The sequence below is a fragment of the Nicotiana tabacum genome, chromosome 7 (assembly GCF_000715075.1).
Source record: "Nicotiana tabacum cultivar K326 chromosome 7, ASM71507v2, whole genome shotgun sequence".
Lineage (NCBI taxonomy): Eukaryota > Viridiplantae > Streptophyta > Magnoliopsida > Solanales > Solanaceae > Nicotiana > Nicotiana tabacum.
Window position 1 is genome coordinate 139,505,313 of NC_134086.1, and position 27,288 is coordinate 139,532,600.

Genomic DNA, 27,288 nt, shown 5'->3' on the forward strand with positions numbered 1-27,288 from the left:
AATGTGGGAAAATGTAACAAAATTAAAATGTAGTTCCGGTTGTTGATGAAGAACTGGAGCTAAGGCATGGCTAAGTTACCTAGTTATATAATCTTAAGCTGTCAATGACGGAACCCTGGTATGTAAATCAAACACAACGCCTCAAACATTACTGAGTCAAATACAATAAATGACTGTTGTAGGAACCAAAAAACTAGCAACTATAGCCGGAGGCAAACTTCATTTGTGGTTTTATGAGCTCTCCTTCGTGCTTGAGACTGTAGCATCTTGCTTCTCTTCTTGACTAGCCTCTATGGCCTTCTCCACTGGGGGCTCAGCAGAGGCTACTGGCTCCTTTTTTAACTCGGTTTCAAATTCCTTTGCCGCCTGTATTATGAGATATGTTAGAAATTATGCAAAGAATCTCCCCTCTTCCCACTAAAGGGAGAAAAAAGAAAATATTTCCACAGAATAAGAATCAAGAAGAGAAGAAGTTCCAGGGCAACCCTGACAAAATTGGAGCTACTATCTTTCCATTATCTATAGCCTAAAAAAAATTGAACCAAAAGTAAGATGATAAAAAGAGTATTCAAATTATTCTGATATAACACAGAAGTGCTAACCTACTTATGTAGAGTCAATAAAGATATCTTCCTACTCCAATGGGACGATACAGAGATGTAGGATGTGAGCATCTCTATTTCATACAAGTCTTTAACAATTATCTCAGCACTTAGCAGGAGAAGTCTTCTGGAACTACAGATTGGCGCGTAAGCAATTTACCATTTTCTTGTCATTTGAAGAGATTGAATGTGGTTTTTATTTGTTGGCCTTGATGCACCCTCATTGAACGGGAGTGATATGTCTGTGTACTCTGAGCAGATTCTTCGAAAATGCATTAAGAATCAGCAATAAGATGCAACATCCACCTTATTTAGATACATGTCGCTTCTATTAGTCATAGAGGCATTTGTCCCAAGCCTTGTCATTTTTTGTTAAGACCTGCTTTTTCTTGAGTTGGGCCCTTCTCCAAGGCGGAGGTTATGTAAGAATTCTGTCAGTATTCAAGAATGCGGTTTTCCATGCACATAATGTGCAGAGATTTCACCAGACAATAAATTCTTTCGCCAAAACCCCACTAGAAATACATGACATCTGAAGCCAAGCAAAAATATGTGCACCAGACCTATTCCTTGGACAATTTTAACTGCTCCTACACTCTACCCCACCACAATAGCTCACGGAACATTCCCATGATTTTCCTCGATTTTCATGACGTATTTCATTGACAGCATCTTATAGCTAAAAATCTTAAGCGTGATGGAAGTCCAGCACATTATATAGACACCAATTCATTACCAATATATTTGCACTATCAATTAGGATCAATATCTTCTAATTATGATAAAAGATTTTCAACTCTGAATTATGCCGAAACTAAAACTTTGACAAGAGCTTGTAAGTAATAATAATATGCACTTGAAAAAACCAAATGAAGTGCCAAACTTATCTCACAATCAAAAGGCATTTTGATTGCCCTCAATGAACTTGGAAAAACTACGTGCATCTTAGCCTGATGATTAAAGTAACTTCTAGAGGTCTTCCTGTGAGATTCCAGGTGCACTAACATCATTATGTTTATCTATATGCTCTTTTTCTGGTTTTACAACTCTCATCCTAAAGGTTGAGGTTTGCTTTGTAAGCTTATAGCCATCTGATAGCTCGTTTTCCTTTCTCTTGCACATGCATAACATTTGAATTTGTATTGATTCCAACATAAAGTGCCTCCTTTTCCAGCTTGGTCAGTAGAACCAAATGCAGGATTAATGACTATGCCATATAAAGCAATTTCTAGAGTCATAAGAGTTTATCTTATGAAGTATAGTCCTCTCTCACAAGCAAAATGACAGTGGAAAAGGAGAGAAGTCATTTTCTCCCTCTGTTGGAAGAACAAAAGAAATCAAAAAGTCCAAACATCCACTCCCTCCGTCGCAATTTATGTGGCACTCTTTCCTTTTTACTCAGTTCCAACAAGAATGTCATCTTTCCTTATCTAGAAATATTTAGCTTTAGAAATCCTACTTTACCCTTAATGAATTGATTTACAGCCACACAAATCTATGGTTTGTTTTAGACCACAACTTTCAAAAGTCTCATTTCTTTCTTAAACTCCGCACCTAGTCAAACACCGCCAAATTGGGAAGGAGGGAGTATTACAACCAGCACAAGTGGCTGTATTTCAATTTCTTCTTCCTAGCAATGGCATTCTTACAAAGAACTTGTTCAGCTACTTACGAAATCTCAAATCTATACCCACAACAAGAGCTATTCATGTGTCTAGGTCGATCAGAGGTTCCAATTCCTTTGCTCCACCTTTTAGCCTTCGCTAGTTTCACCCACAAGCGACTAAACTCATTTCCAAATTCAAAACTTGAAACATACGAATCTGACCCAAAAACTATCAAACACATTTAAATATACCAAAATATCCTCTATCCAATAATTATTCCATTTTCAAATCCCAAAAGTAAAAGAAAAAACTTGATCTTTGACCAAAACGTGTATTGGAATACCACCATCCTAAAACCTAAAAGGTTCAAGTTTTCGTTAAGTTATTAAATCTCAAAATTTTATTTCCGGTAGCTGAATTATCTATTTGGGATTGGGACACAGCTGAATAATGATAGCTAATTCAAGTACTAAAGTTATATACATAGGCAGTGTAAATTTTACCTATTACAGCAAGTTACTTACCATTTTTATCAGATTGCTAATTACTAATTTCTGCTAATCACAGAATGTTACATGTAATTAACTAATAAATGACCTGATTTTGCAAAATATTTCTTGATTTAATCATCTATCCAATAAAAGGACTAAAATTTGGGACAGAAAATGTAACCTGTTGAAAACTCTTGACAGTCTTGCCAATAGTGCGGCCAACTTCAGGCAACTGTTTGGGACCAAAAACAAGGGCAGCAACACCAGCAATCACCACCAGCTCAGGGACTCCGAGCCCAAATAAGCAGTTACAAGAAAGACCCTTTTTGCCACTGCTCCTTACTTTTCTAGCTGGACCCACAAACAGTGACCTGTTGCTGTTGAAGAAGAGTGAGCTAGAGGAACATAAAGTTGGAATCTTGGCCGTTGAAACACACAAAGAAGAAGATGAGGAAATGGGTTTTGCTGTAAGGGATAGAGAAAGAGTTGTAGCAGCAGCAGCAGAAACTGAAAGGAGTGCCATTTTCTGAATCTTGAAAGTTTTTTTTTTTTTTTTTTTGATGCTAAAACTGCAGGTTTTGTTCAAGAAATGTGATGGAGTCTTGCAGCAAGCTGGGGAGATAATTTTGTATGTGGGGTATGGCTTATGCTGACCTTGTGGGTGTTATTATTAATGAGTTTCTATACAAGACTTTAATATCTCCAGTAAAGGAAAACGTGCCCTAGGAACAATATATTGGTAGGTGGGGTTTAGAAATTCTTGATTTTCTAGTTTGGATACACTGATGCATAGTCTAGGCTGAAATTTTTTATGTACATTTAATCTAGTCGATTTGGATAAGACCTACAATTTGTTTACGTTAAGCAACGGTGTTAAAGAGTAAAGTATCATATTACTTGGACTATTTTATATGGCTCTCTTATCCCCAATGTTACTAGTTCCCTTCATCTATTTTCCTGTATATGTTTATCCTCTGTTTTTATCATAGTGGAAGTTGCTTTGTAGAGATCCTTGTACTAATAAAAAGAGTATTTTTATGTTTTTTAATAGTATTAATAGGCGAAATGAATGAAAAATAAAGAAGAAATTATATTTTTATGGAGTGAAATGATTATTAATCTTCTCCTTTTCCCCATCTTCCCATTTTTGTCTTCGACGGGATGGGTTGCCTGTAAATTAAATAAATAGAAAAAAAGAAATTGCTAAATAGATAAAGCTCAAGAGAGTGTGCATTTGTCTATGCAAATTTCTTAAATTATTAAAAAGAAAATTTCTCTCATAATCTTACCAAATTTGAATAAAAAACAGAATATATATTTGAATATCTAATTGTCAACTGTGCTTGGCGATCATTTTTCGCTTTGTTTCTCAATAGCTTAGTCGCACTAATCCAGAAAGAAGTGCATAATCGCAATGCAATTCTTTGAATTAATGCATTTTTGTTTCTACTTTTACGTAGATTTCTGGTCCAACAGTATCAATTGACAAGGCTTGCTTTTGTTAACTTTTCTTTTCTATATTATATAATAGAAGAGCCACATGTTTCGACCTGTGTGCTTCTTGGCAATAGTTTTCAAAACCATGGTATTTAGGCCATTTAGCAAGCTCTGGTACACGTGACAATGATATTGAAACTTGTGATGCATATAACAATGAAATAAATTTGTATTATATATTTTTGCATGAATTTTGTTTCAACCATTTTCTTTTCTACCCTGTATTCTATTGCATATACTTAATTTATAGTCTACAAAGCTGCTTAGGTGATCTGAGGATATAATGGTTTCTTCGACATCTTATTCATTTGATTTATTTGAATACCTTACATGTATTTTGTTTAATGATTATGAACTTAGAAACATCCAATATGGTGATACCTGGCTAGAGAAACCAGCATAATGGTTAATGGTTATAGTTGTCTGCGTGAATCCTTTCATCTCACACAATTGGAAATCCATAATCACACACATTGTCAGTATGCTTGTCACGACCCTAAACCCAGACCCGATCGTTATGGCACCTTTCGTGAAGACTAGGCCAGCCGATACAACATCCAATTCATTTTAAACAATTAAAATAACACAATTTAAGTCATTAACATGATTAAATCCCAAAGAAACAGTGAAACAGTACAATTTGCGGAACAAACACAGCCCGACATCGGGGTGTCACCAGTCATGAGTATCTATCATAAGTCTACAAGTCTGAAAGAGTTTATACAGTCTATTACAGAACTAAGAACATAAAGTAAGATAGGAGGGAGAAACACGAGACTGCGAATGCCGAGCAACTACCTAGTGGACTCCGAATAGCCTGCAGGGAGTGATCAACCCTCACTGGCGGGACCTGAAGCTCCTGAATCTGCACACAGAGTGCAGGGAGTAAAGTGAGTACTCCAACTCAGTGAGTAATAATAATAAATGAAGACTGAGCGATAACAAATCACGTAAAAACACAACAACATGCTATAAAAAGGCAGTGTAAAACCAATAAAATGCAATAAAACAGGGAAACCTTATGAAAACACCTTAGTTCAGAATAAGCTTCTTTAAAACACCCTTTTAACAGTAAGTAAATGAAAAGCAGCTAGAAAAGATAAACACATCAAATCCGCAGCTAGAACAGATAAACACATAAAAATCAGCCCCCCCGGGCACAATGTCAACAGAATCCGCCCCTCAGGCAATATCATGGAACAACACCAGCCCCTTGGGCTATATCTCATATCACAATGGGTACCCGCGCTCTCTGGGGGTGTGCAGACCCAGGAGGGACCCCTTATGGCCCAAGCGCAATATCAAGCCATCTCGTGGCATAATCAATAGGCTCTCGGCCTCATATCAAGCCACCTTGTGGCGTACAACTCAGGCCCTCGGCCTCATAATCATAAATCATTGTATCCTCACAACACAGGCCATCAGCCTTACTCAGTCAGAATCTCATAAGCCACTCGGGCAACAGTAAAACATGATGCTCAACCTAAATTATCACTGAAAATATCATTTAATGTATTAAAACAGAGTAAACTGTTAAAACCGAGAAAATATGGCTGAGTTATGAAAACAATATAATATATCTTGACTGAGTACAGATATAAAATTAAAACAGTGAGAAAATAGCAGTAAAAATCCCCTAAGAGTCCAAATAGTTGGCACGAGGCCCAAATATGACATTCAGCCCAAAACATGATGATATCAAACAGTTTTCAATCAAATACGCGGTAAAACAGTCATACGGGATGGACTAAGTCACAATCCCCAACGGTGCACGACCCCACGCTTGTCATCTAGCGTGTGTGTCACCTCAATATAGCACAAGGATGTGAAATCCGGGGTTTCATACCCTCAGGACAACATTTACAATCATTACTCACCTCAATCCGGTCCAAACTCTAGCCCGCAATGCCTTTGCCTCTGGAATCGGTCTCCGAATTCTTCAAATCTAACCAAAATCAGTGCAAAACCATCAAAATATGCTAAGGGGAACAAAGCTCACTTGAAAGAAATTAAATTACAACACAAATCCCGAAATTGGCCAAACCCGACCCCCGGGCCCACATCTCCGATCCTGATAAAAATTACATCAATAGACTCCTTATCACTCCCCGAGTTCATTCATATCAAATTCACCAAAATCGAACCACAAATGATCCCTAAAATCCCTAATTTTAGGTCTCCAATTACAAGCCCTAGTTCTTCAATATTAGGCTTAAATTCCATAATTAATTAGGTAGAAATCACATTAGGATCGAGTATTAAGTCTATAAATATTACCTCCAAGTGTTCCCCCTTGATTCCCTCTTCAATCCTCTTCAAAAAGCTCCAAAATCGCTTAAAAATGGTGAAAGTTAAACCCAAAATCGCGGACAATGGCTTTTTAAATATTCTGCCCAGGCATTCAAATCCTTCTTCGCGAACGCGGTCAAAGCCTCGCGTTCGCGAAACACAACCTGAAGATGACCACATTTTCCTTCTTCGCGAATGCGTCTGCTCTCTCGCGAACGCGATGCTTCCTGACTCCAACCCTTCGCGAACGCGACTCCCCTCTCGCGAACGCGTAGCTCAACGACCCTACTCCTTCGTGAACGCGGGACCTCCCTCGCTAATGCAAAGGCTAAATCTTAAGCCCCACATGCTAACCCTTCGCGAACATGAGGGCCCACTCGCGAACGCGAAGGCCAACTGGTCTGCAACACACACAACATTTTTCTGCAATTTTTCACAACATGAAATGGTCCGATTAACCATCCGAAACTCACCCGAGGCCCCTCAGACCTCAAGCAAACATGCCAACCTATCCCATAACATCATTCAAACTTGTTCCAACCTTCGGAACGCTCAAAACAATATCAAACACCAAATTCGCATCGGATTCAAGCCTAGGAATTCCAAAATCTTCTAAATTCCGCTTTCGATCAAAAAGTCTATCAAACCACGTCCGAATGACCTGAAATTTTGCACACACATCCCAAATGACACAACGTACCTACTGCAACTTCTGGAATTCCATTCCGACCCCTATATCAAAATCTCGCCTATCAACCGGAAAATGCCAAAATTCTAATTTCGCCAATTCAAACCTAAATCTACTCCGGACTTCCGAGACACATTTTGATCCAGCTCCTAAGTCCCAGATCACCTCTCGAAGCTATCCGAACCATCAGAACTCACATCCGAGCCCTTTAACACATAAGTTAACATCCGATTGACTTTTCCAACTTAACCTTACTCAAAAGAGATTAAGTGTCTCAAACCTTATTAAAACCTCTCCGAACCCGAGCCAACCAACCCGATAACACAAAATACAACTGAACAAGGTAATAAGAAGCAGAAATGAGGGAAACAGAGCGGTAACTCATGAAACGACCGGCCGGGTCGTTACAATACTGTTGCTATTTTTACTGTGTGGCTTCTGATTGGTTTTGGGGGTTTCTTCTTCAATGGTAGAGGGGGAAGAACTACCTTGTGGTTTTCAGCTGTTACTTTTTTTCTTTGAAGCTCTCTCATTTATATATGGAAGTGAATTTTTCATGTTGACGGTGTAATTTGTAGTGTTTGTGCTTTGAAATACTTTGCAATAGGGTCTTTTTGGTCATCATAATTCAAGTTTTATTTCTAAAACTGAGATTATAGTTTGTCTTCTTTGATTACATGATACTAAATTGTAAACTTTTGGGGCGTAAAAATAATAATCTTCAAAATCTCAAACTAATTTAGAGTTTTTTAAGCAATCACTTTAACGAAGCTTGACAGAATGACATTGTAACTCTCTTCATTAGCTTTTGTTTTTGGATGTCCAATGGAGAAAGAGGAGAAAAATATGAGAACTTTATGAACATGGGCTATAAGTTAATGGTGTTCTCCCCGGTCGGAGGTGAGAACTTAAAACTACATACTGTCCAAAAGTGTAAGATTGATGTCTTTATGATTTCTTTTGTTCTCTAAATTTACGATGTTGTATTGTTTATAGAAACAGTGCAGGAGATACAACTTGATGCAGTTAAATTCGGTTGAATAGGGTGGTGCATAAATGTATATTATGCTAGCCCACATGAACTAAATTCTTTCGAACAATATATTCTGATTTTTGGATGCTTGTAGATGCTATTGACATTATGTATTTTGTGCTTTTCTATATACTTATAACATTGAATGATGGAGTTTTGTATGTTGTTTATCTGGAATATATATTTTTTCTAAAAAGTAGATATGCCTATGAGTCAAACCATAGAGATAAAATGATCTGCAATAGACTCTGGTGTGATGTTGATGATGATGGCTCTCTGGTGTGCTTAAATTTGGTTCTTCTCTAAAATTTGTTCACCTAATCATTTTTGGTTTACCGTATTATGAATATGTTGCCCAGACTTTTCGAATGTATCTTTGGATGCATGTTGGATCCTCTAAAAACAATATATTTGTGGAGGATCCGATACGGGTACGGCATTATTTTGGAGAGTCCGTGCGATATCGATTATTATGGAACAAGCTTCCTTACAGTTAGGGGTAGAATTAACATATTATCATTTGAGTGGAATCTTCCGTTAGTACACCAAGGTTAATTAGGAGTCATAATGGACCTAAATTTGGAGTCATAATGGTATATAACACAACAGCTGATGCTTTCTTAAAAGATTAGAGTTGGATGTACAAAAAGAATGAGATGTTAGCTTATAATGGACTTTGAGTTTCGTCTTCTCAAGATTGGTTCTACTGTTGCCGGTCTACCCTTTCAGGTATAAAAAATAGCTTTATTTACTGTTATTCTCATGATGATAACTTTTGTTTAGTGTAGATATGTACTTAAATTTATTATTTTTGTGATTTTACTATTGGACTATATACCTTGAAGATTCTCATATGAGTTATAAAACTGAGATATATAAAAGTATCGCAGATTTGTCGATGAACTTCAAGTGATGCATGGGCCATTATCCTATAGACAGAAGAGTAATTATTTTGAACTTCAAGTGATGCATAGGTCATTGTCCTATAGACAGAAGAGTAGTTCTTTCATACTATATTTTATCTAGCTGTTAGGATACAATGCATAAGAATTATTCCTTATTTTGGTTTAAACTGAAAAAGGGATATTTGGCAAGGATCTTTTGCAATATAGTACAAAGTGAAGTGAATAATGGAAGGCCAATTTCCAATTGACAAGGAGATCATTTTGAAGCTAAAGCTATCTGAGCAGTGGGATCACAGAGTCATCATCATAAGTTGTTGGTAACCTTCATTTCTTTTTATAATGTTAAGTATGATTAAGCAAACTACATTATATATTAATTGGATTGCATGTCCACTTCGTACAAGATTTAAGGAGATCGTTATGTTTGCTTTGATGGACCTAAATATTTCATATTAGCTCAACTTCGTACACATCGATTATTAGGTTCTTTGTAGATGATCTTAAAAATGTTAAAGTACGTTATACTAAGAAAAATTCGAAAATAGAAATATCTATACATGAAATGTTGAAAATCCAAATAGCTATTTTATGGTGCTTCCTTTATAATGGATACAAGCCCGAACATCTTTGTTTCTTTATACACTGCAACTTTCTTCTCTATTGAAAGCGTTCTATTGCAAGCGGTGGTATTTTTTTATGTTTCTTCCTTACTAATCCCTCCATCTAAATATTAGTGATTTATCTTTTCTCTTTTCCTGCATGTCATACTTCTAAAGTCAGTGGTTCAAGGCATCCTCCAAAAAATAGAATGATCAAAGCAAGCTTGCAACAATGTGAAACAATCTAAAAAGATACTTACCTTGATCTTAGATTCCCTTAATCATATTGATCATAGAAAGTTACTTTCTTATGTGCAGTTTTTTCCGTAAGAAGTTATGGAGCCCCTTTTGACGGACTCTATTGTTGCTTTTATTATTATTAACTGTAATTATATTCATTACTCAACCATTAGCCTAAATATAGATGAGGCATTGAGTTGCTGACTTGACCTAGAACAAACCTTACTACGGTCTTTGCTATTATTGAAAACTTTGAGACTAATTAAAAGTACTCAAATAAATTTAGTGTTCAAAACTCAAAAGTAGGCCACATTCTTCAGTTACTCCTTCCATTCACTTTACGTACTCCTACGCTGATAGCTCATTTACACCCAATCCTAGCAGTTGTACACAAGTAGGAAAAACCAATTAGAGAGCTTTAATCTTCTAACAAAGTTTGCATCCTAATACACACATCTAAATTATTAAAGTATGAGAAAAAATATTACTTACTATGTGCACTAGGCAAAAAAGCATATGATCACTCCATAAGCTACCACACATCCTATGCTAGAGAACACCAAAAATTTGTAGTTTCTCTTTAATTTTATTCCATCTCCAAATTTCACAATTATTTTACACCTATCTATCACATAATCTACAAACGCTTCAAGGTCCAATTCTTCGTTGTTGACTTCATTAACCCTCCCCATAAGAGGTGATTCTTGTCGTGATGTCTCTGATTCCAAAATGAGCGATGCCTTCTCTGCTATGGCTCTTTTTTTTTATTGTCCAAATCAGTGACATGAGGTTGTATTGTATCTATGTTGATATACAATGCGTAACAGGCAGAACAGAAAGCAACAACAAAGGTAGCAATTGTTAATCCAACAAATACAGGAACAACATCACAAGGGATCACTTGGGTTTTGGAGATGCATCCCTCCTCCACATAACATGAATGCAAAGCCAACTTGGCCTATAAATGAGCCAAAAATTTCACTTAGTTTCTCCGAGATGAGAATTGACAGACTTTATATTTCTTTAAGTATATGATATCTGTAGATTTATTTATGATAAATCTACATAAATTTTTTGAATTCTGTATTATCTCTATATTTTTATGTGTTAGGTGCTCCCAACTCTACAAGTCTTAAAACCCTCAAACTTTCTCTCGAAAAAGAGCGGAGTCCAAAGGCGTCTCAATAAAACTCGTGGCCTAAAGCCAAATTTTATTAAGAGACTTTAATTTTTTTTTTTTTTTGTCTATTGTATAGTTATCTTGCAAAATATAGTATTAATATTACATTGGCTTCTTTTTTCTTTCTTTCTTTTTGTCTATTGTGTAGCTATCATATAAAATATAATAATAATATTCATATTGGTAAGAAAATTCAAGTTAATAAAATGTTAGCCACGTATTTACAATTCGTTGTCTTGGATCTTATTGTAAAAAATATTATTTATCAATATGAAGATTTGAGTATCTTAATTCAAAGTTCTAAAATATTTCTAGTGTTGAAAAATAGATAGTCTTTCTCTCCATTTTGATAAGGATTTTGTATTTTTTATTTTTTATATAAATTTTAATATTGTCTAAGCAAAAATAAGATAGTAAATTCACAACTAAAAATATTTTTGGGGCCCTAAAATTTAGGGGGCCTAAAGCAAAAGCTTTACTAGCAAGTAGAGTTGCTGAAATGCACTGATGAACATGTAGATCGGTGCGCTCTTTTTCGAGAGCAACCAAAGTAGTAACACTTGCTTTGAGGGCTTTAAGACTTTGTAGAATTAGAAGGATAACGAAGCTACTTGGTTGAGTTGCTAGGTTAATTGGCAAGAGTGGTTATCAGGAAACTCGTGAGAACACGTGCCTCATTGTCATTTTTGTACTTGATTATTTCAGTAATCTGTCAAATAATAACTTTGTACATTAAGGTTTAGGTTTAAATGTAAACGCTTTCTAAGTCGTGAACTTTCATTTTCACAGTTATCCATTCTTGAACTAGGCATCTGTCGGAGTAATTGCTTTTTCCGTCAGCCAGTTTGTCATTTCTGATGTTTTATCATGTATCTTTTGATCTGTATTATTGAGCTCGTGCTGGCTGGGGCCATCCCCATCTAGTGTTAACAAATAAGCAAAGCTTGAAATAAAACTAGAGCTGATACAATCCCTTCCAAGAAAGGGGGAAAAGAAAAGGAGCAGAAAACATAGACCTGCATGTTCAAAATGTTGTTGAGGAATTAAAAATCTCAACTGTTTAAGTCAAGACATGGAAAAGTCCAATAAAGAGGAACACCCTTTCAACAAGAAGCAAAGTCAAACGAAGTTGCACACTTAAGCAGTAAGCAAAACTTACGAAATTTTACTAGTCCTCCTCAAGATTGATTGAATCCTTGAATTTTCCATATAATATCTTCTTCAGTTCAGCCATCTGAGAAACTACTGTTTCCTTCTCTTCCTCTAGTTTCTCCAAGTTCTTGGCAGTGACCTCTTGCATATTCTCTATCCTGCTCTCCACTTCTTCCTTTGGTACGTGAGCAAAAACCTCCCCTATCTGGAAGCGCACTATCTCTTCATCGGTCAGAATTAGCTCATTGCTCGCATCCTCAAGATTTTCACATGTTTCCTGACAAAGATTAAATTGGAGTCAGTAGAGAAACAACGGAAGGTATGTTAGGAGAGATTTAGCCATAGAAGTAAATCTGTACAGCACCTTCTTTTGAAGTGTCAAGGTAAACGTAAAGTAGTAGAAAAAGGTGTGCAAGAAGGAAAACTGGAAAGATAAATGCACAGCAGGACAAAAGAAAGTATCCTTTCCCGAGCACATGCAAGCAAATGGATATATCTAAAAAATCTATGCGAATAAATTCTCAAAAAATAAAAAACCTAATCCATGAGAATATAATTGACCAGTAAATTTTAGAACTTTAATCTTTAAGTGATAATGTGGACACAGAGTCTTAAAATACAGTGTTCTATAGCTAGTATACAGATACACACTGTATATCACAAAGAATTTCAGTCTTGTCATAACCATACTAAGCTCTAAAAAATGGTGTTAATTAGTCTAGTAATGCAACACACACAATTCTAGCTAACGGTATACTATGTCCAGAATATTATCAGTTGTTTTTTTAAAATTGTGGATAGTATTCAAGAATCTTAGGCCGGTATGCCCTAGCGTTTTGCAGCTAGTATGCAGATACACACTGTATATCAGAAAGAAACCCAATATTTTCAAAATCAAACCAATTTTTAAATACTCCTGTAATTTGTCAAGTAAAAACAATGCATTTTCTTGTGAGAAGGTAACATATGTAAATACAATGCATATAATTCTAGCTGTTAAATGGACCTTGGGCCTAACTCAACCCCAAAAATTAGCTCAAGAGGTGATGATTGTCCAAGTCCATATAAGGAGACCACCCATCCCCTTCATTGTCGATGTCGGAATTAACACTCCCTCTCACGCCCAGGACTGGACATCCGGAGCGTGGACAATTATGGGGACCCAACATCGGAATCGGGATGGGTCCTGCTCTGATACCATGTTAAATGGACCTTGGGCCTAACTCAACCCCAAAAGCTAGCTCAAGAGGTGAGGATTGCCTAAGTCCATACAAGGAGACCACCCATCCCCTTCATTGTCGATGTGGAACTCAACACTAGCAAACAGTATACTACATCCAGATTTTTTTCCTGATAAGTATATTACATCAAGAATATTATCAGCTGATTTTTCTGTCAAATCAACAAAATCTGTATTCTGCAAAAGTAAATAATGATTGACCTTCGGAAATACAAAATGCATGTAAGTTTATTTACACAGGTATAAACCTGGAAGGGACTGGACCACTGGAGTTTTCTGATACCATTCAGTTTCATGGCGAAAACGCATGTTTAAGTAGTTAATATGCAAGCTAAACAGAGGTAGATACATATATTTATTTCAATATGAGTCTAACGAAGATATGCTCATATGCTTGTTTTTTTATACATTCAGTTTCAGGGCCAAAATACATGTTGAAGACCTTACCCCTACCCTGGGGTAGGGAGGCTGCTTCCAAATAGACCCTCGGCATCTTTCCCTCCAAGAACTTCCCACCTTGCTCTTGGGGAGACTCGAACTCACAACCTCATATATGTGTTTCAATATGAGTCCAATGAAGATATGCTCATATGCTTGGTTTTTTATACATTCAGTCATGGCCAAAATACATGTTGATAGTTTATATGCAAGCTAAATAGAGGTACATACATATATTTATTGCAAATAAGTCTAATACAGATATGCTCATATGCTTGGGGAAATCCATAGCATTGTAATATACACATTCTCCATCTCAAGCAATCAGTTGTAAATACTCAAAACCCAACCATTTCAATTCTTAAGCTTATCTTCTTTGATTCATGACATATGTGGTAATTTCTACTAAAAATGTACTGGAACCTGTGGTCTAATGTATACACAATAATACATATCTGTGTGCATACATATGTATGTTGTGTATAGGGTACAAATTGCTCGGATTCGGACTTGAGGTCAAAATTTCAATTCATCTTTTTATGAGGGGCAGCATGACTTATCCAAGTTCACCAAAAAAGTACAAGAAATATCCAAGTTCTTAAGGAATTTGATGCACCAACAATCCAACTATGTCATTGGTGCTGCCAAAGCTCCAGACCACTAAGTTTGGTTTCAACTACCAAGCAGACTACCTTCATAAGATTGTGATGATTAGCAATTTTCTTCACATAGCTTGCTCATTAAGTATGGCATTTACTTTTGACAAACAGTGTAAAATTCTTGCTAGTCTAAAGGTCTTGTTTCTCTATACTGCAGCAAGTCTACAACATTTACACCTAAAACTGTTTTCTCCACGTCATACTTAAACCTGTATATGTGCTGGCTCATAAGTGCGGCACTAAAATGATTGAAGGTGATAAAAATGGACAAAGTAGACCTAAACCATCTAGATGAGGCTGTCTTAAAAGACCTACAATCTTTATGAAACGAATGTGCACTTAACTAAAGACATAACACAATGAAAGCAACGGATCGATATAGATCATACCAACTAGCTGGGTTTAAGGCTTACTCTTTTGTAGTTAATGCCCACATTAGCTCTGGTGTTGGTCACTTGTATGCCATAAGTGTGATATTTAAAGAAATTTTAGTTTCAAAGAACCCTTAAAAGATCTTAAAAGTAACATTTTTTCCCTATTTTATTATTGGAATGAATAGGTCTGAATAGAGTAGAATGGATATGAATGATTCCTAGAGCTGAACCCCAACTAGTTCCGGATTAAGTATTGATTAATTCAAAACTACATCGGATTTCCTTTTGCCCATCGAATTTCATAATCAAAGCACTTAAATTTCCCCCCTTTTCGGTATTTAAAACCTATTCAACCGCAAATATATACGCAAACCTACTGAAAATGGAAATACCTATGAATGAAGTGTTAAAAAGGGAAAGGAAAAAGAGGAGAGGGATTACCTTAGCGATCTTGATTTCATCGTGGAGTTCATGAAGACGATTATTCAATCTGCCAAATTTGTTAATATTCTGCTGATCCTCCCATGTTACCTCCACTTCGGAGCCCGAGGTTCCAGCCTTTTTCCGCAAAATCAATAGTATTTCTTTGAATTTAGAGAAATCCCAAATACTAAAATCGTGAAAGATTAGGGTTTAGTTCACTCACCTGCTGCATTTTCGATTCCACAGGAAGAAGATGGTTTGGCCAGAATGTTCAGACTTCACTCTGTTTGAGTATCCAAACTTTAACCCCCACAATTTCAAGGAGGCCCGTGGGTCGGGTAGTCCCGAGAGTCGGGCCAAACCCGATGTTACATTCTAGTTTGTGAAAGGAAAAAGAACAATTTTACAAAATAAAGAACAATTCGGAAGTAAAAGTAAGAAAATAAATAAATGAATTTTTGTAATGCATAATATGGCGTTTTTCACATAAGCACATTTGTTTCCTTATACATACTCTTATCCTTACAAATTCAATAGCGGCACAAACTATTTTGTTTCTTTTTATAATTTTACTTATTACTCAATACAATACGAAATATTATTATAAAATTATTATAAACAAATAAGGTGATAAATGTCGATTGATACACAAGCCGATACAGTTTTATAATAGATGGACAAGGACTTGATTGGACAAATTGTTAATTGGTTGTTGGCTATATATAGAAAAATAAATCTTAATAGAAACTATTTCAATATAGCACTCTAATAGAAAAAATAGGTTGCAAAAATATAAATAAAACTAAAATAATTCAAAAATATATATAAATGAAAACATAACTGACAAAGCAAATATACCCTAACAACTTGAAAGGAAAAAATAAATCAAAAGACTTATTGTTAATTAATTCGATATTGATAATTCGTCTAATTGGTACCGATAGCATTTGATACTAGTTATCTCTCTCTTTATATATATAAAAGTGGGCAATAGAAAAGTGAGGTGACACCTCTGTTAAACTAAATATTCCGGGTTTTAAATATAGAGACCAACTTTGGTCGCTTTAGTATTTTAATAATATAAATTTAGCGACCAAAGTTGGGTGATGATGGGAGTGGTAGTTAATCTATACTTGAGAAGCTCAACAGCTTTCATGCACTTATCATTAAACACAAACTTTGCATCCTTTTCCAACAATTTTCACAAGGGATTCACCACTTGGAGAAGTCTTTGATGAACCTTCGGTAGAACCCCGCATGCCCAAGAAAACTCCTAACCCCCTTGACGGAAGTAGGAGGAGGGAGTTTTGAAATCACTTCAATCTTTCGCTTTGTCCGCTTCGATATTGTTCTTTGAGATCTTATGGCCGAGGACAATTCCCTCCTCGACCATAAAGTGACACTTTTCCCAATTAAGCACTAGATTTGTCTCTTCATATCGACCCAACACTTTGTCTAGATTATCCAAACATTCTTCAAAAGAGTCACCCACAACACTAAAATCATCCATTAATACTTTCAAGAAGTCCTCAACCATGTCCGTAAATATAGCCATCATACACTGCTGAAAGGTAGCCGGTGCATTACACAAACCAAATGGTTGTTCTTTTTGATGTTAATATATTTTGGATGTATATTAAGGGTCAAAACACATATAAATACATATATTGTTGAATAGTTCTAAAAGAGTTTTAAGGAATATGCCAATTTGGAATACTCAACAAATTAAATAACATTGCTAAAAGTAAAATTTGGTAGTTGATTTTCACTAAAGGAAGTTATGAAAACAAGAACCATAAAAAAAATGCAGGAATTCATGGCAATACGTAAGATCGGATCTTTTATTTTTCTATTTTTTTTTTACATATATTACACCATCTTCAAGTGACTATGGAGTGTCACACCTCCTTTTTTCCTGCGCCCGCAGGGGCGTAATGGAGTTTTTCCAATTAAAGGACAATCGAAACGGAATTTTATTTAAAGATTCAGAGTCGCCACTTGGGAGATTTATGGTGTCCCAAGTCACCGGTTGAATCCCGAATCAAGGAAAAGATTGACTCTGTATTACAGTCCGCGAACCAGAAATCCGAGTAAGGAATTCTTTTAACCCGGGAGAAGGTGTTAGGCATTCCCGAGTTCCGTGGTTCTAGCACGGTCGCTCAACTGTCATATTCGACTTATTTATCTGATTTTTATACATGTTGAACCTATGTGCAAATTTTAACTTTTTACCGCTTTTATTATTATTATTTTTTAACGAGAGTTGCAACGTCGTGAAAATACATCTCGAACCACGTCACATCAATGCACCCGTGGTTATTGACACATTTCAACTCTGCTGAGATTTGGATTTGGGTCACATAAATGTGCACCCGAGTTTAAGAAAGTAAATTATCAAAAGCGCGTCTAGAATGACTAGCGCATTATTATCTTTGGGGAGGGCCGTGAAATTCACTAAACGGCCTATCCCGAATTCTAAATATTTCATTTTTAACCATTTATTAAGGGCCCCGCAATTTGTAGCTTTATTTAGCGAGGCTCGTCTCATCTATTATTTTAAAGGACAAACCTACACGCGACTATGATTTTCTATATATTTTGTTTGTCTCTAAAGTAAAAGAAAAAGGTCCTAATTATTTTAATAAGTCCATATATCATTACTGCGATATCAAAAATTTCTTGAATTAAAACAAATTAGCTTTATTAGATTCCAGCATTTGGGCCTGAAGCCAACCCGTGCTGGAAAAGCAGAACAAGCCCAATGGCGGAGAGGGATCGAATCCTATTGACTGCTCAATGCAGCACTCAAACAAGGTGAGTCAAAACTGAAATAAATGGGGATGCAGGGATGAGACTGGATCATCTCTCAACTGGGCCTAAGAGTAAGCCCAAATTCCTGAAGAAACTTTTGATTTACCGGAAACATGACGTTTATAAAGAGACACCCCAGCTTTAATTAACTACCATATTCTCAGCAAATGGAAACTAGCTAATTAATCAGAACTTTAAATTGAAATGGGCATGCTTCAATATTATCAGTACTGTAACGAGTAACCTTGATTCAACCTATTATTTAACATAATGTCCTAATCATAGCACCTCAAGTTAAAAAAAATTTAAAAAAAAGTAAACTCGCATTTCTTTTGTCAATATATCCGGACCTAGAACAAATAGACATGAACTTCAAACTGTTGCCTACCATAAACTACCAAGAAAAATATGGAACCACATCCTGCATTTAACTAGTGCAAATTGCTGCATCACACCCCACTACAGCCCAACAAAACCCGACGAACCTGTTTTTAACATATAAAGCTATTTGGATCGATATTATAACTACTGGAGATGAATTAATGGAATTAAATTTAAGCTATACCATACTACCCTGGTAATACTGAATGAACTAGTAAGCTAAGACAGTCCAGAATAGTCCATACAACATATAATCCAAACAGTTGTTCTAATAATACAAAAACAAATACTAAGCATTTAACTAGCAACTATCAAATGATAAAACAATGGACAGCATCCAGATGAACTCGAATCTGGCCAGTGTTTCTATTTCAACTCAACTCAAAGTTACATCAGGGTGATCCAAAGGTGTACCTGGAAGTTATAACAATGAAGAAGGAGAAAATCAGTGGCAGCGAACAACAAGTGTAACAGTAGATTTGGAGTTCAAACAGCCACGAACACAACCAGTTCAGCCCAGAAATATATTTATCAATCCAGGAAGAGTTCAGAAATATTTTGAACCAACAAGATGAATAGATTAACCCAAAACCGATTCGAATAAACCCAAATGACCTTCAAATTGACCCTAGAAACATACCACAACAACAAAACGCTCAAACTGATCCGAGAATGTCTCGACTGAAACCAAAAGTCTACTGGAACCAAGTAGAAAACACTACTGACTCCAATGGCTAGCAATTTGAAAGTTCTCAAAAAAAACTCTTAAAATTGACATCTCAAATTCTCTGTATGTTTCAAATTAGAACTGAATGCCCTCAAAGTTTTCAAAATGCTCCCTAAGAACCGAAACCTTAGAAAAACTCTCCAAAAAAAAACTTTCTCAAACTGATTCCTAGTTCTCTCAAGTTCCTCTCAGGTCCCCCCAAGTTCTGTCCTAAGTCCCTCCACTTATACCCAAACACTGACCTTGCCAGCTCTCAAAAGCACTTAGGTAGAATTTTTTAACTAATTCTGCCCATGATCTTCTTTTAGTACCCCACTAGAGTATATTTTCCCCATTACCCCTTGTCTTTTCCTTATTTAATGTTCAAACATGCATGAACAACATATTTTAATCAATCCCTTTTAAGCCTTCCCCTACCATTATGTTTTGTTCCCCATTAGCACTTAAACAAATGCATTAATTTAATGTTACCTTAGCACTTACTGGACAGAATACTTAAATTTAAAGTCCAAATTACCCCCCTGATGCCCTAAACTATTATCCTACATGAACCTCTTTCAATCTGTACCAAACCCTTCAGCTATAACCAATTCAAACTATCAAATTCCTAACAACTGACTCCTAACTCAACTGGACAGATTACAAAACTTCAGATTTACAAGACCAGTAGACCTCCTGATGACCAACTAGGCAGGTAATTGACAATATGAATTGCAAACAAAGGGAATCACACACTATAGAACAAGTTTTAATTCACAACAGTTTTGACTAAACCCAACTACTCTCAACATGAGCCTGCAATTAGAGATGAGGCAAAGCAAGTGTCATGAAAAGAAACCTGATTAATAGCACAAGTCTAGATTCAAACAATCATGAACCATTTCCTAAGCATTAGGTTTATTGTACATGCCAACATCACTGATTAAGGAATCACAATGACAAAGTAATTGGTAGCCTGACCTTAAACCAAACTAACCGGACACAAATTAGACCAGTTCTTGACAAATTCAACTCCCAAACTGGCCCAAATTGGAACTTAGACTACTGACCATAATTCAAACGGGAAATTCATGCAAATATATAGAAGAGGAAGGGACCGAGTAAACAAACGGAACTGCAAGAGTGAACAATCAAAACTGGACGTAAAAGACTTACCCGAATCACAACTCGATTAAAAACCTCGAGGATCTTCCCACTTTCAAGTCGATACGGTCTTTAACCATGTGTATTCGAAGGAAAACGGCATGGCTAAAGTCAGTCTCTGACTCAAAATTCATGGAACCTGTCCTGCCTAACTTCGATCTCGAATTCGAGCTGTCCCACGATGATTTGAAAAGAATTGATCAAGGATTCATGGTGAGGGGGTCCAGGAGATCACATGGTGTGAGTTTGGGGGCTATTGGGTAAGCTAGGGTTTTGCTCGAATCTTCGATTGAAGATTCTAAGCGTCTGGTACTGATTCGAAAAAAACTGATTCGGGATTTGGAAAGAGGATGTCGTGGGGAGGTTGTGGTGTAATTTTGGGGTCGTTTGGACCACCAGAACTGCCGTAAGGCGATTTTCGGTGGGCAGAGCACGGTGGTTGAAGGCGAAGGGTGTTGGGTCTGTCTCTAGGTTAGAGATGAAGGCGAGGGGAGGGGTATGGCTTGAGGGGCGTGGGGTGAGTTTTTAGGAATATATAGTGGGATAGGGATTGGATCTTGGCCATTGTATCATTCACGATCAACGGCTTGGATAAACTCACTTAATGAGACGGCGTCGTTTCGTTTACCTCGAGACCGGATCGATCTTTGGATGGGAATGGGTCGGGGCATGGGGGCGATCTGCGGCCGTTGGATTAGATGAAATGAACGGCCTGGATCAACAGGCCTTTTGAAACGGCGTCGTTTGAGATGGCCTGGGATGGATCGGATTTTTGGCATGGGTTTGGGCTGGATCGGGCAGGTTTGGCTGGGTAATTGTTTGGGCTTCTTAAACTACATTGAATTTGGCCCCAATTCCAATTTTCTTCTCTTTTATTAATTCTTTTTCTTCCTAAATTGTCTTCAAAATTAAAACCAAAAATCCTAACTCAAATTATAAAACTAAGGTTAACTTAGAATACTAGTTAACTCTTAAATAATAATTATCACACGAAATTAAACACCAATAAAAATAAAATCACACAATTTAAATGCTAAAAATGCAAAGTACATTATGTTTTGTGATTTTTCCATTTTGTAAAACAAACTAAATTGTTTAATTAATTTCTAAATTGTAAAATTAAATCCTAAATGCACAGGCAACATATTTTTTATATTTTTTCTTAATTAAAGTAAAAATAAACATGTACAGACAAATACAAATAAATCACAAACAACACAAAACTATTTTATTTTGAATTTTTGGGAGTAGTTCTCGTAGGGCAAAAATCACGTGCTCACAGCTGCCCCTCTTTGTCTGAAAACACGAAGAGTTTTCGTGCAAAGATAAAGTGAGCGGATACGAGCGATTTTTGCCCGCTCGTCTACTCCGTGTGAAGCATTTTTGAAAGATTTGACCGAACCTCGGCTTCAAAGGTTTCCTACATATCCCCGGCTAAAAGGGAATCAGGTCAATGTAGTTCGGAAAGTTTCAGTAGCTGGGACTACCATGAAGCTGTGGTTTTGTTGCCACTGCTATTGTTGCTGCTTCTATCTGCTTACTGACCTCCTTATTACACCATGCTAAAAGAAAACAAAAAGCTAGACTAAACTAGGAATTATAAAATCTTATCTAGATCTTCAAACTTGCTCTTGTTGCCTTGCTTTCTTGTTGGCTTGTGTTTCCTCTGATGTTTCTTTCTTTCTTGTGAAATTCGAATTGTTTCTCCTTCGACACGCGAATCGCCTTTCTTTGACCATTGTTGCCTCTCTTTTGACTTCTGCACTTGAGTTTATGCTGAGGATTTTTGTTGTAACCCTCCGCCCTCCGGGTGGGCTCCTGACTTCTACTACGACTTAAAAAGATAATACCTCTATTCTTCAGGCGGGCTCCTGACTTCGACTGCAACTTGAACGTATAACAACCTCTATTCTCCAGGCGGGCTCCTGACTTCAACAACTTCTAAAAATATAACATCTCCATTCTCCAGGCGGGCTCCTGGCTTCAACAACTTCTTCAAAATATAACACCTCCATTCTTCAGGTGGGCTCCTGACTTCTATTATGACTTAAAAAGATAATACCTACATTCTCCAGGCGGGCTCCTGACTTCGACTACGACTTAAAAAGATAATACCTCCATTATCCAGGCGGGCTCCTGACTTCGACTACAACTTGAACGTATAACAACCTCTATTCTCAAGGCGGGCCCCTGACTTCAACAACTTCTAAAAATATAACATCTCCATTCTTCAGGCGGGCTCCTGACTTCAACAACTTCTTCAAAATATAACACCTCCATTCTCTAGGTGGGCTCCTGACTTCAACAACTTCTAAAAATATAACATTTCCATTCTCCAGGCGGGCTCCTGACTTCAACAACTTCTTCAAAATATAACACCTCCATTCTCCAGGCGGGCTCCTGACTTCTATTATGACTTAAAAAGATAATGCCTCCATTATCCAGGCGGGCTCCTGACTTCAACAACTTCCTAAAAATATAACACCTCCATTCTCCAGGCGGGCTCCTGACTTCAACAACTTCTTCAAAATATAACACCTCCATTCTCCAGGCGGGCTCCTGACATCAACAACTTCTTAATAATACGTTCTATTGCCGTTGTTCCTTCCTGCCCCCTGATCCATTTTCCTTCTAACTTGAATAATCTTCTTTCAGAAATGCTTCCCTCAAAACTAGTGTTTCATTCCTCTGAAAACTGCTGGGGATAACACTGGTGTTTCATTCAAAAATACGTTATTCTCCTCCTTCAAAGACTAATTCCCTTAAAGCTCGTGTTTTCCTTCCTCTGGAACTACTTCCCTTAAGACTTGTGTTATCTTCCTCCTGAAATTGCTTTCTTTAAAACTTGTATTGCCTTCTTCCAAAAACTGCTAGGGATACCACTTCCCTCAAAACTTGTGTTAGACTTCCAGAAAATTTTCGAAATGAAAGAAAATTTTCTGCCCCAGTTTGACAATCTTTCTTGTGGTATGTCTTTCCGTCATCAATAACATTTTCTGTCCCTGCTTCAAATCAAAGAAAATTTGTTAGTTTAAAACGTGGGGGACGTTCCTGCTGGGGATGGTTTTCCCTTTTTCTTTTTTCCATGCTCTGCGTTGTTCGACCGTCTTGAAACTTGGCTGATAACTTTCGACCTTCTTGATGCTTATGTATTCACCCACTTCTCGACCGTTGTTTTACACTTTTACTCCATACTTTCCACGACATCTTAGAGAAATCCGTCATTTGGTCTTATAATGACGTCTTTCTTGTCCCGTCGTATTATCTTCGGCCTGTCTTATCCCCATTTACCTTGCCCCATGTTGGCGACTGGTAGTTGGCTTTGAAAATCCTTCTTAAAGACAAACTACTATAAAAAAATCTTTAACCAAAAGAAATGAAAGATGATGACTTCAAAAGATAAATTTTCCTAAAGAATTGTTTGAAGAGAAAAAGGAAAAGGACTTATCTGAATGGTATAACCGATCTCAATGATCATGTCGTGCATTTCGGCTTAATCAACCCAGTCTATTATACCACTCAATCTTTCTGATGAACTTACTTTGCATTTCAAAAGGTCCCGCCACCCAACTCTTTTGCCGAATCAACATCTTTGCTCTGCTTGATGCGTCGACGGATCATTTCTGTCAACTTTACCTCGTTTGCCCACTTTCAATTCCTTGTCACCTTATAGTGCCCTTCGAGGGGTTTTCACTAATAAGACTCTCTCGTTTTTCTCAACTCTCGTCGCCTTACGGTGCATGTGAAGGTTTTCACCAATAAGACTCTCACTTTATTTCTCTCAACTTCCGTCGCCTTATGGTGCCTGTGAAGGTTTCCACCAATAAGACTCTCTCATTTTATTTCTCTCAATTTCCGTCGCCTTATGGTGCCTGTGAAGGATTTCACCAATAAGACTCTTTCATTTTATTTCTTTTCAGCTGGGGATTGGGGTGTTACTGATAAGATTCTCTCATTTCATTTCTTTTCTGCTGGGGATTCTCTCATTTCATTTCTTTTCTGCTGGGGACCAGAGTGTTACTCCAGACTTCCATTTGCCCGACTTGGCACTTCTCGGATACTGATTGGGAGGTCTTTTTGGACATCAATATGGGTTTCTGGTGTATGGCTAAAGAAAAATTTAAAATAATTTTGATGGGTAAAATATTACAACTCTTGGAATCAACTTTCTTTCCCCAAAATTATAAACACAACTTCTGCCCCAGTTTTTCTTGCTTGGGGATTGGGGTGTTACTGATAAGATTCTCTTATTTCATTTCTTTTCTGCTGGGGATTCTCTCATTTTATTTTTTTTCTGCTGGGGACCAGAGTGTTACTCCAGATTTCCATTTGCCCGACTTGGCACTTCTTGGATACTGATCGGGAGGTCTTTTTGGACATCAATATGGGTTTCTGGTGTATGGCTAAAGAAAAATTTAAAATAATTTTGATGGGTAAAATATTACAACTCTTGGAATCAACTTTCTTTCCCCAAAATTATAAACACAACTTCTTCCCCAGTTTTTTTTGCTTGGGGATTTTTGATTCTTATTACACCATGACCGAGCCGTGAGGCGCCTACGTATCCTTTTTGAGGAATCAGGTCAAACGTAGTTCCCACTTCCTTTGTTTTTCTTGTGACTTTTCTTTTGTCTTTATTATCATTATTTTTCCTTTATCCTTTTTTTCATTTTCATTACTGATTCCAAAAGAGGGGTATGAAAGAATAAATAAGGCTCAAAAGGGGAAGCAAAGGTTGAAGTGTTTGGATGGAAGAACAAATTGCCTCCGTCATTTCATTCTCCGATATCATGCCAAATGCAAACAAACAACAATTACAATTAAAAGAAATCATACATAGTATCTCTTAACTGCATCAGAATTGATAGCCATGTCGATGCATTTTCCTTCGATATCTGTTAAACATAAAGCCCCATTGGACAACACTCTGGTTACAATGAATGACCCTTGCCAATTTGGGGCGAACTTGCCTTTTGCCTCAGCCTGATGTGGAAGGATGCGTTTCAGCACTTGCTGGCCCACTTCAAACTTCCGGGGACACACCTTTTTGTTGTATGCTCTTGCCATTATCTTTTGATATAACTGGCCATGACACACAGCTGCCAATCTTTTTTCATCAATCAAGTTCAACTGCTCCAGACGAGTTTTGACCCACTCATCATCATCAATCTTAGCTTCAACGACAATCCGAAGGGATGAGATTTCAACTTCTGCATGTATTACGGCTTCAGTTCCATATACCAACAAATAAGGAGTTGCACCTACTGAAGTACGGACAGCGGTGCGATAACCCAACAATGCAAATGGTAATTTTTCATGCCATTGCCTCGAACCTTCTACCATTTTCCGAAGTATCTTCTTTATGTTTTTGTTGGCTGCCTCAACTGCTCCATTTGCCTTGGGACGATATGGGGTGGAATTGCGGTGTGTAATCTTAAACTGTTGACATACCTCTTTCATCAAATTGTTGTTAAGATTAGCACCATTATTCGTGAGGATCACCTTTGGGATTCCAAATCGACAGATGATGTTTGAGTGAACAAAATCGACCACTGCTTTCTTGGTCACAGACTTGAAAGTTTTGTCCTCAACCTATTTGGTGAAATAATCAATGGCTACCAGAATGAACCTATGCCCGTTGGATGCTGCTGGCTCAATTGGTCCAATGATATCCATGCCCCAAGCGACGAAGGGCCATGGCGCTGACATTGTGTGCAATTCCGATGGTGGAGAATGAATCAAATATCCGTGTATCTGGCACTGATAACATTTGCGCACAAAACTAATACAATCTCGCTCCATGGTGAGCCAATAATAACCTGCTCGGAGAATTTTCTTCACCAGCACATATCCGCTCATATGTGGTCCGCAGACTCCTGAATGTACTTCGGACATGACAGCCATAGCATGTCTAGCATCTATGCATCTTAACAATCCCAGGCCTGATGTTCTTTTATACCGAACTCCTCCACTCAAGAAAAATCCACTTGCCAACCATCGAATTGTTCTCTTTTGATCCCCCATGACTTGCACTGGGTATATCCCCATTCTGATGTATTCCTTGATATCGTGGAACCATGGTTCGCCATCCAGTTCTTCTTCAATCATGTTACAATAAGCATGCTGATCTCGGACTTGAATATGCAAAGGATCGACATAAGCTTTGTCTGGATGGTGCAGCATTGATGCTAGGGTAGCCAAAGCATCGGCGACCTCATTATGGACCCTGGGACATGCCTGAACTCCACTGATCTAAACCGTTGGCAAAGATCATGTAAGCATTGTCGGTATGGTATGAGCTTCAGATCTCGCATTTCCCATTCTCCTTGAATTTGATGTACCAGAAGGTCCGAGTCTCCCAAGACCAAGACTTCCTGGACATCCATGTCCGCAGCTAACCTTAAATCCAAAATGCATGCTTCGTACTCAGCCATATTGTTGGTACAATAAAAATGAAGCTGAGCCGTAACAGGATAGTGATGCCCTATTTCAGAAATAAGCACAGCTCCTATTCCGACTCCTTTCATGTTAGCAGCCCCATCAAAGAAAAGTTTCCAGCTTGGTTTTTCGGCCTGTTCTAGTTCATCAATATGCATCACCTCTTCATCAGGAAAATAAGTCCTCAGTGGCGCATACTCTTCATCAACCGGGTTCTCGGCCAAATGATCGGCCAATGCTTAGGCTTTCATCGCAGTCCGAGTCACATAGATTATATCAAACTCTGTGAGCAAAATCTGCCATTTTGCAAGTCTTCCTGTCAGCATAGGCTTTTGAAAGATATACTTCAATGGATCCAAACGCGAAATGAG

General features: G+C 37.3%; 2 protein-coding genes across 7 annotated transcripts; both read right to left on the reverse strand.

Moving 5' to 3' along the window:
- Window positions 1–67: 67 nt before the first annotated feature.
- LOC107828478 (sec-independent protein translocase protein TATA, chloroplastic-like) lies at window positions 68–3,404 on the reverse strand. The gene is made up of 2 exons (XM_016655800.2): window positions 2,882–3,404; window positions 68–366 (listed from the first exon to the last, which is right to left on the reverse strand). Exons 1-2 carry the CDS (start codon window positions 3,221–3,223, stop codon window positions 232–234), a joined length of 477 nt encoding a protein of 158 aa, XP_016511286.1. The 5' UTR covers window positions 3,224–3,404; the 3' UTR covers window positions 68–231.
- Window positions 3,405–4,778: 1,374 nt separating this feature from the next.
- On the reverse strand, window positions 4,779–15,794 carry LOC107828477 (prefoldin subunit 4). 6 transcript variants are annotated; one of them, XR_012693568.1, is made up of 5 exons: window positions 15,641–15,794; window positions 15,436–15,552; window positions 12,291–12,560; window positions 6,075–6,142; window positions 4,779–5,062 (listed from the first exon to the last, which is right to left on the reverse strand). XR_012693568.1 is itself a non-coding variant. In XM_016655798.2 (4 exons), exons 1-3 carry the CDS (start codon window positions 15,647–15,649, stop codon window positions 12,300–12,302), a joined length of 387 nt encoding a protein of 128 aa, XP_016511284.1. In that variant the 5' UTR covers window positions 15,650–15,794; the 3' UTR covers window positions 4,779–5,062; window positions 12,291–12,299. The 6 variants fall into 6 exon arrangements, 5 of the variants coding, with proteins under 5 accessions (XP_016511284.1, XP_016511285.1, XP_075073822.1 ...); XM_016655798.2 differs by lacking the exon at window positions 6,075–6,142; XM_016655799.2 differs by lacking the exons at window positions 4,779–5,062; window positions 6,075–6,142 and adding an exon at window positions 10,221–10,328.
- Between the last annotated feature and the right edge of the window lie 11,494 nt (window positions 15,795–27,288).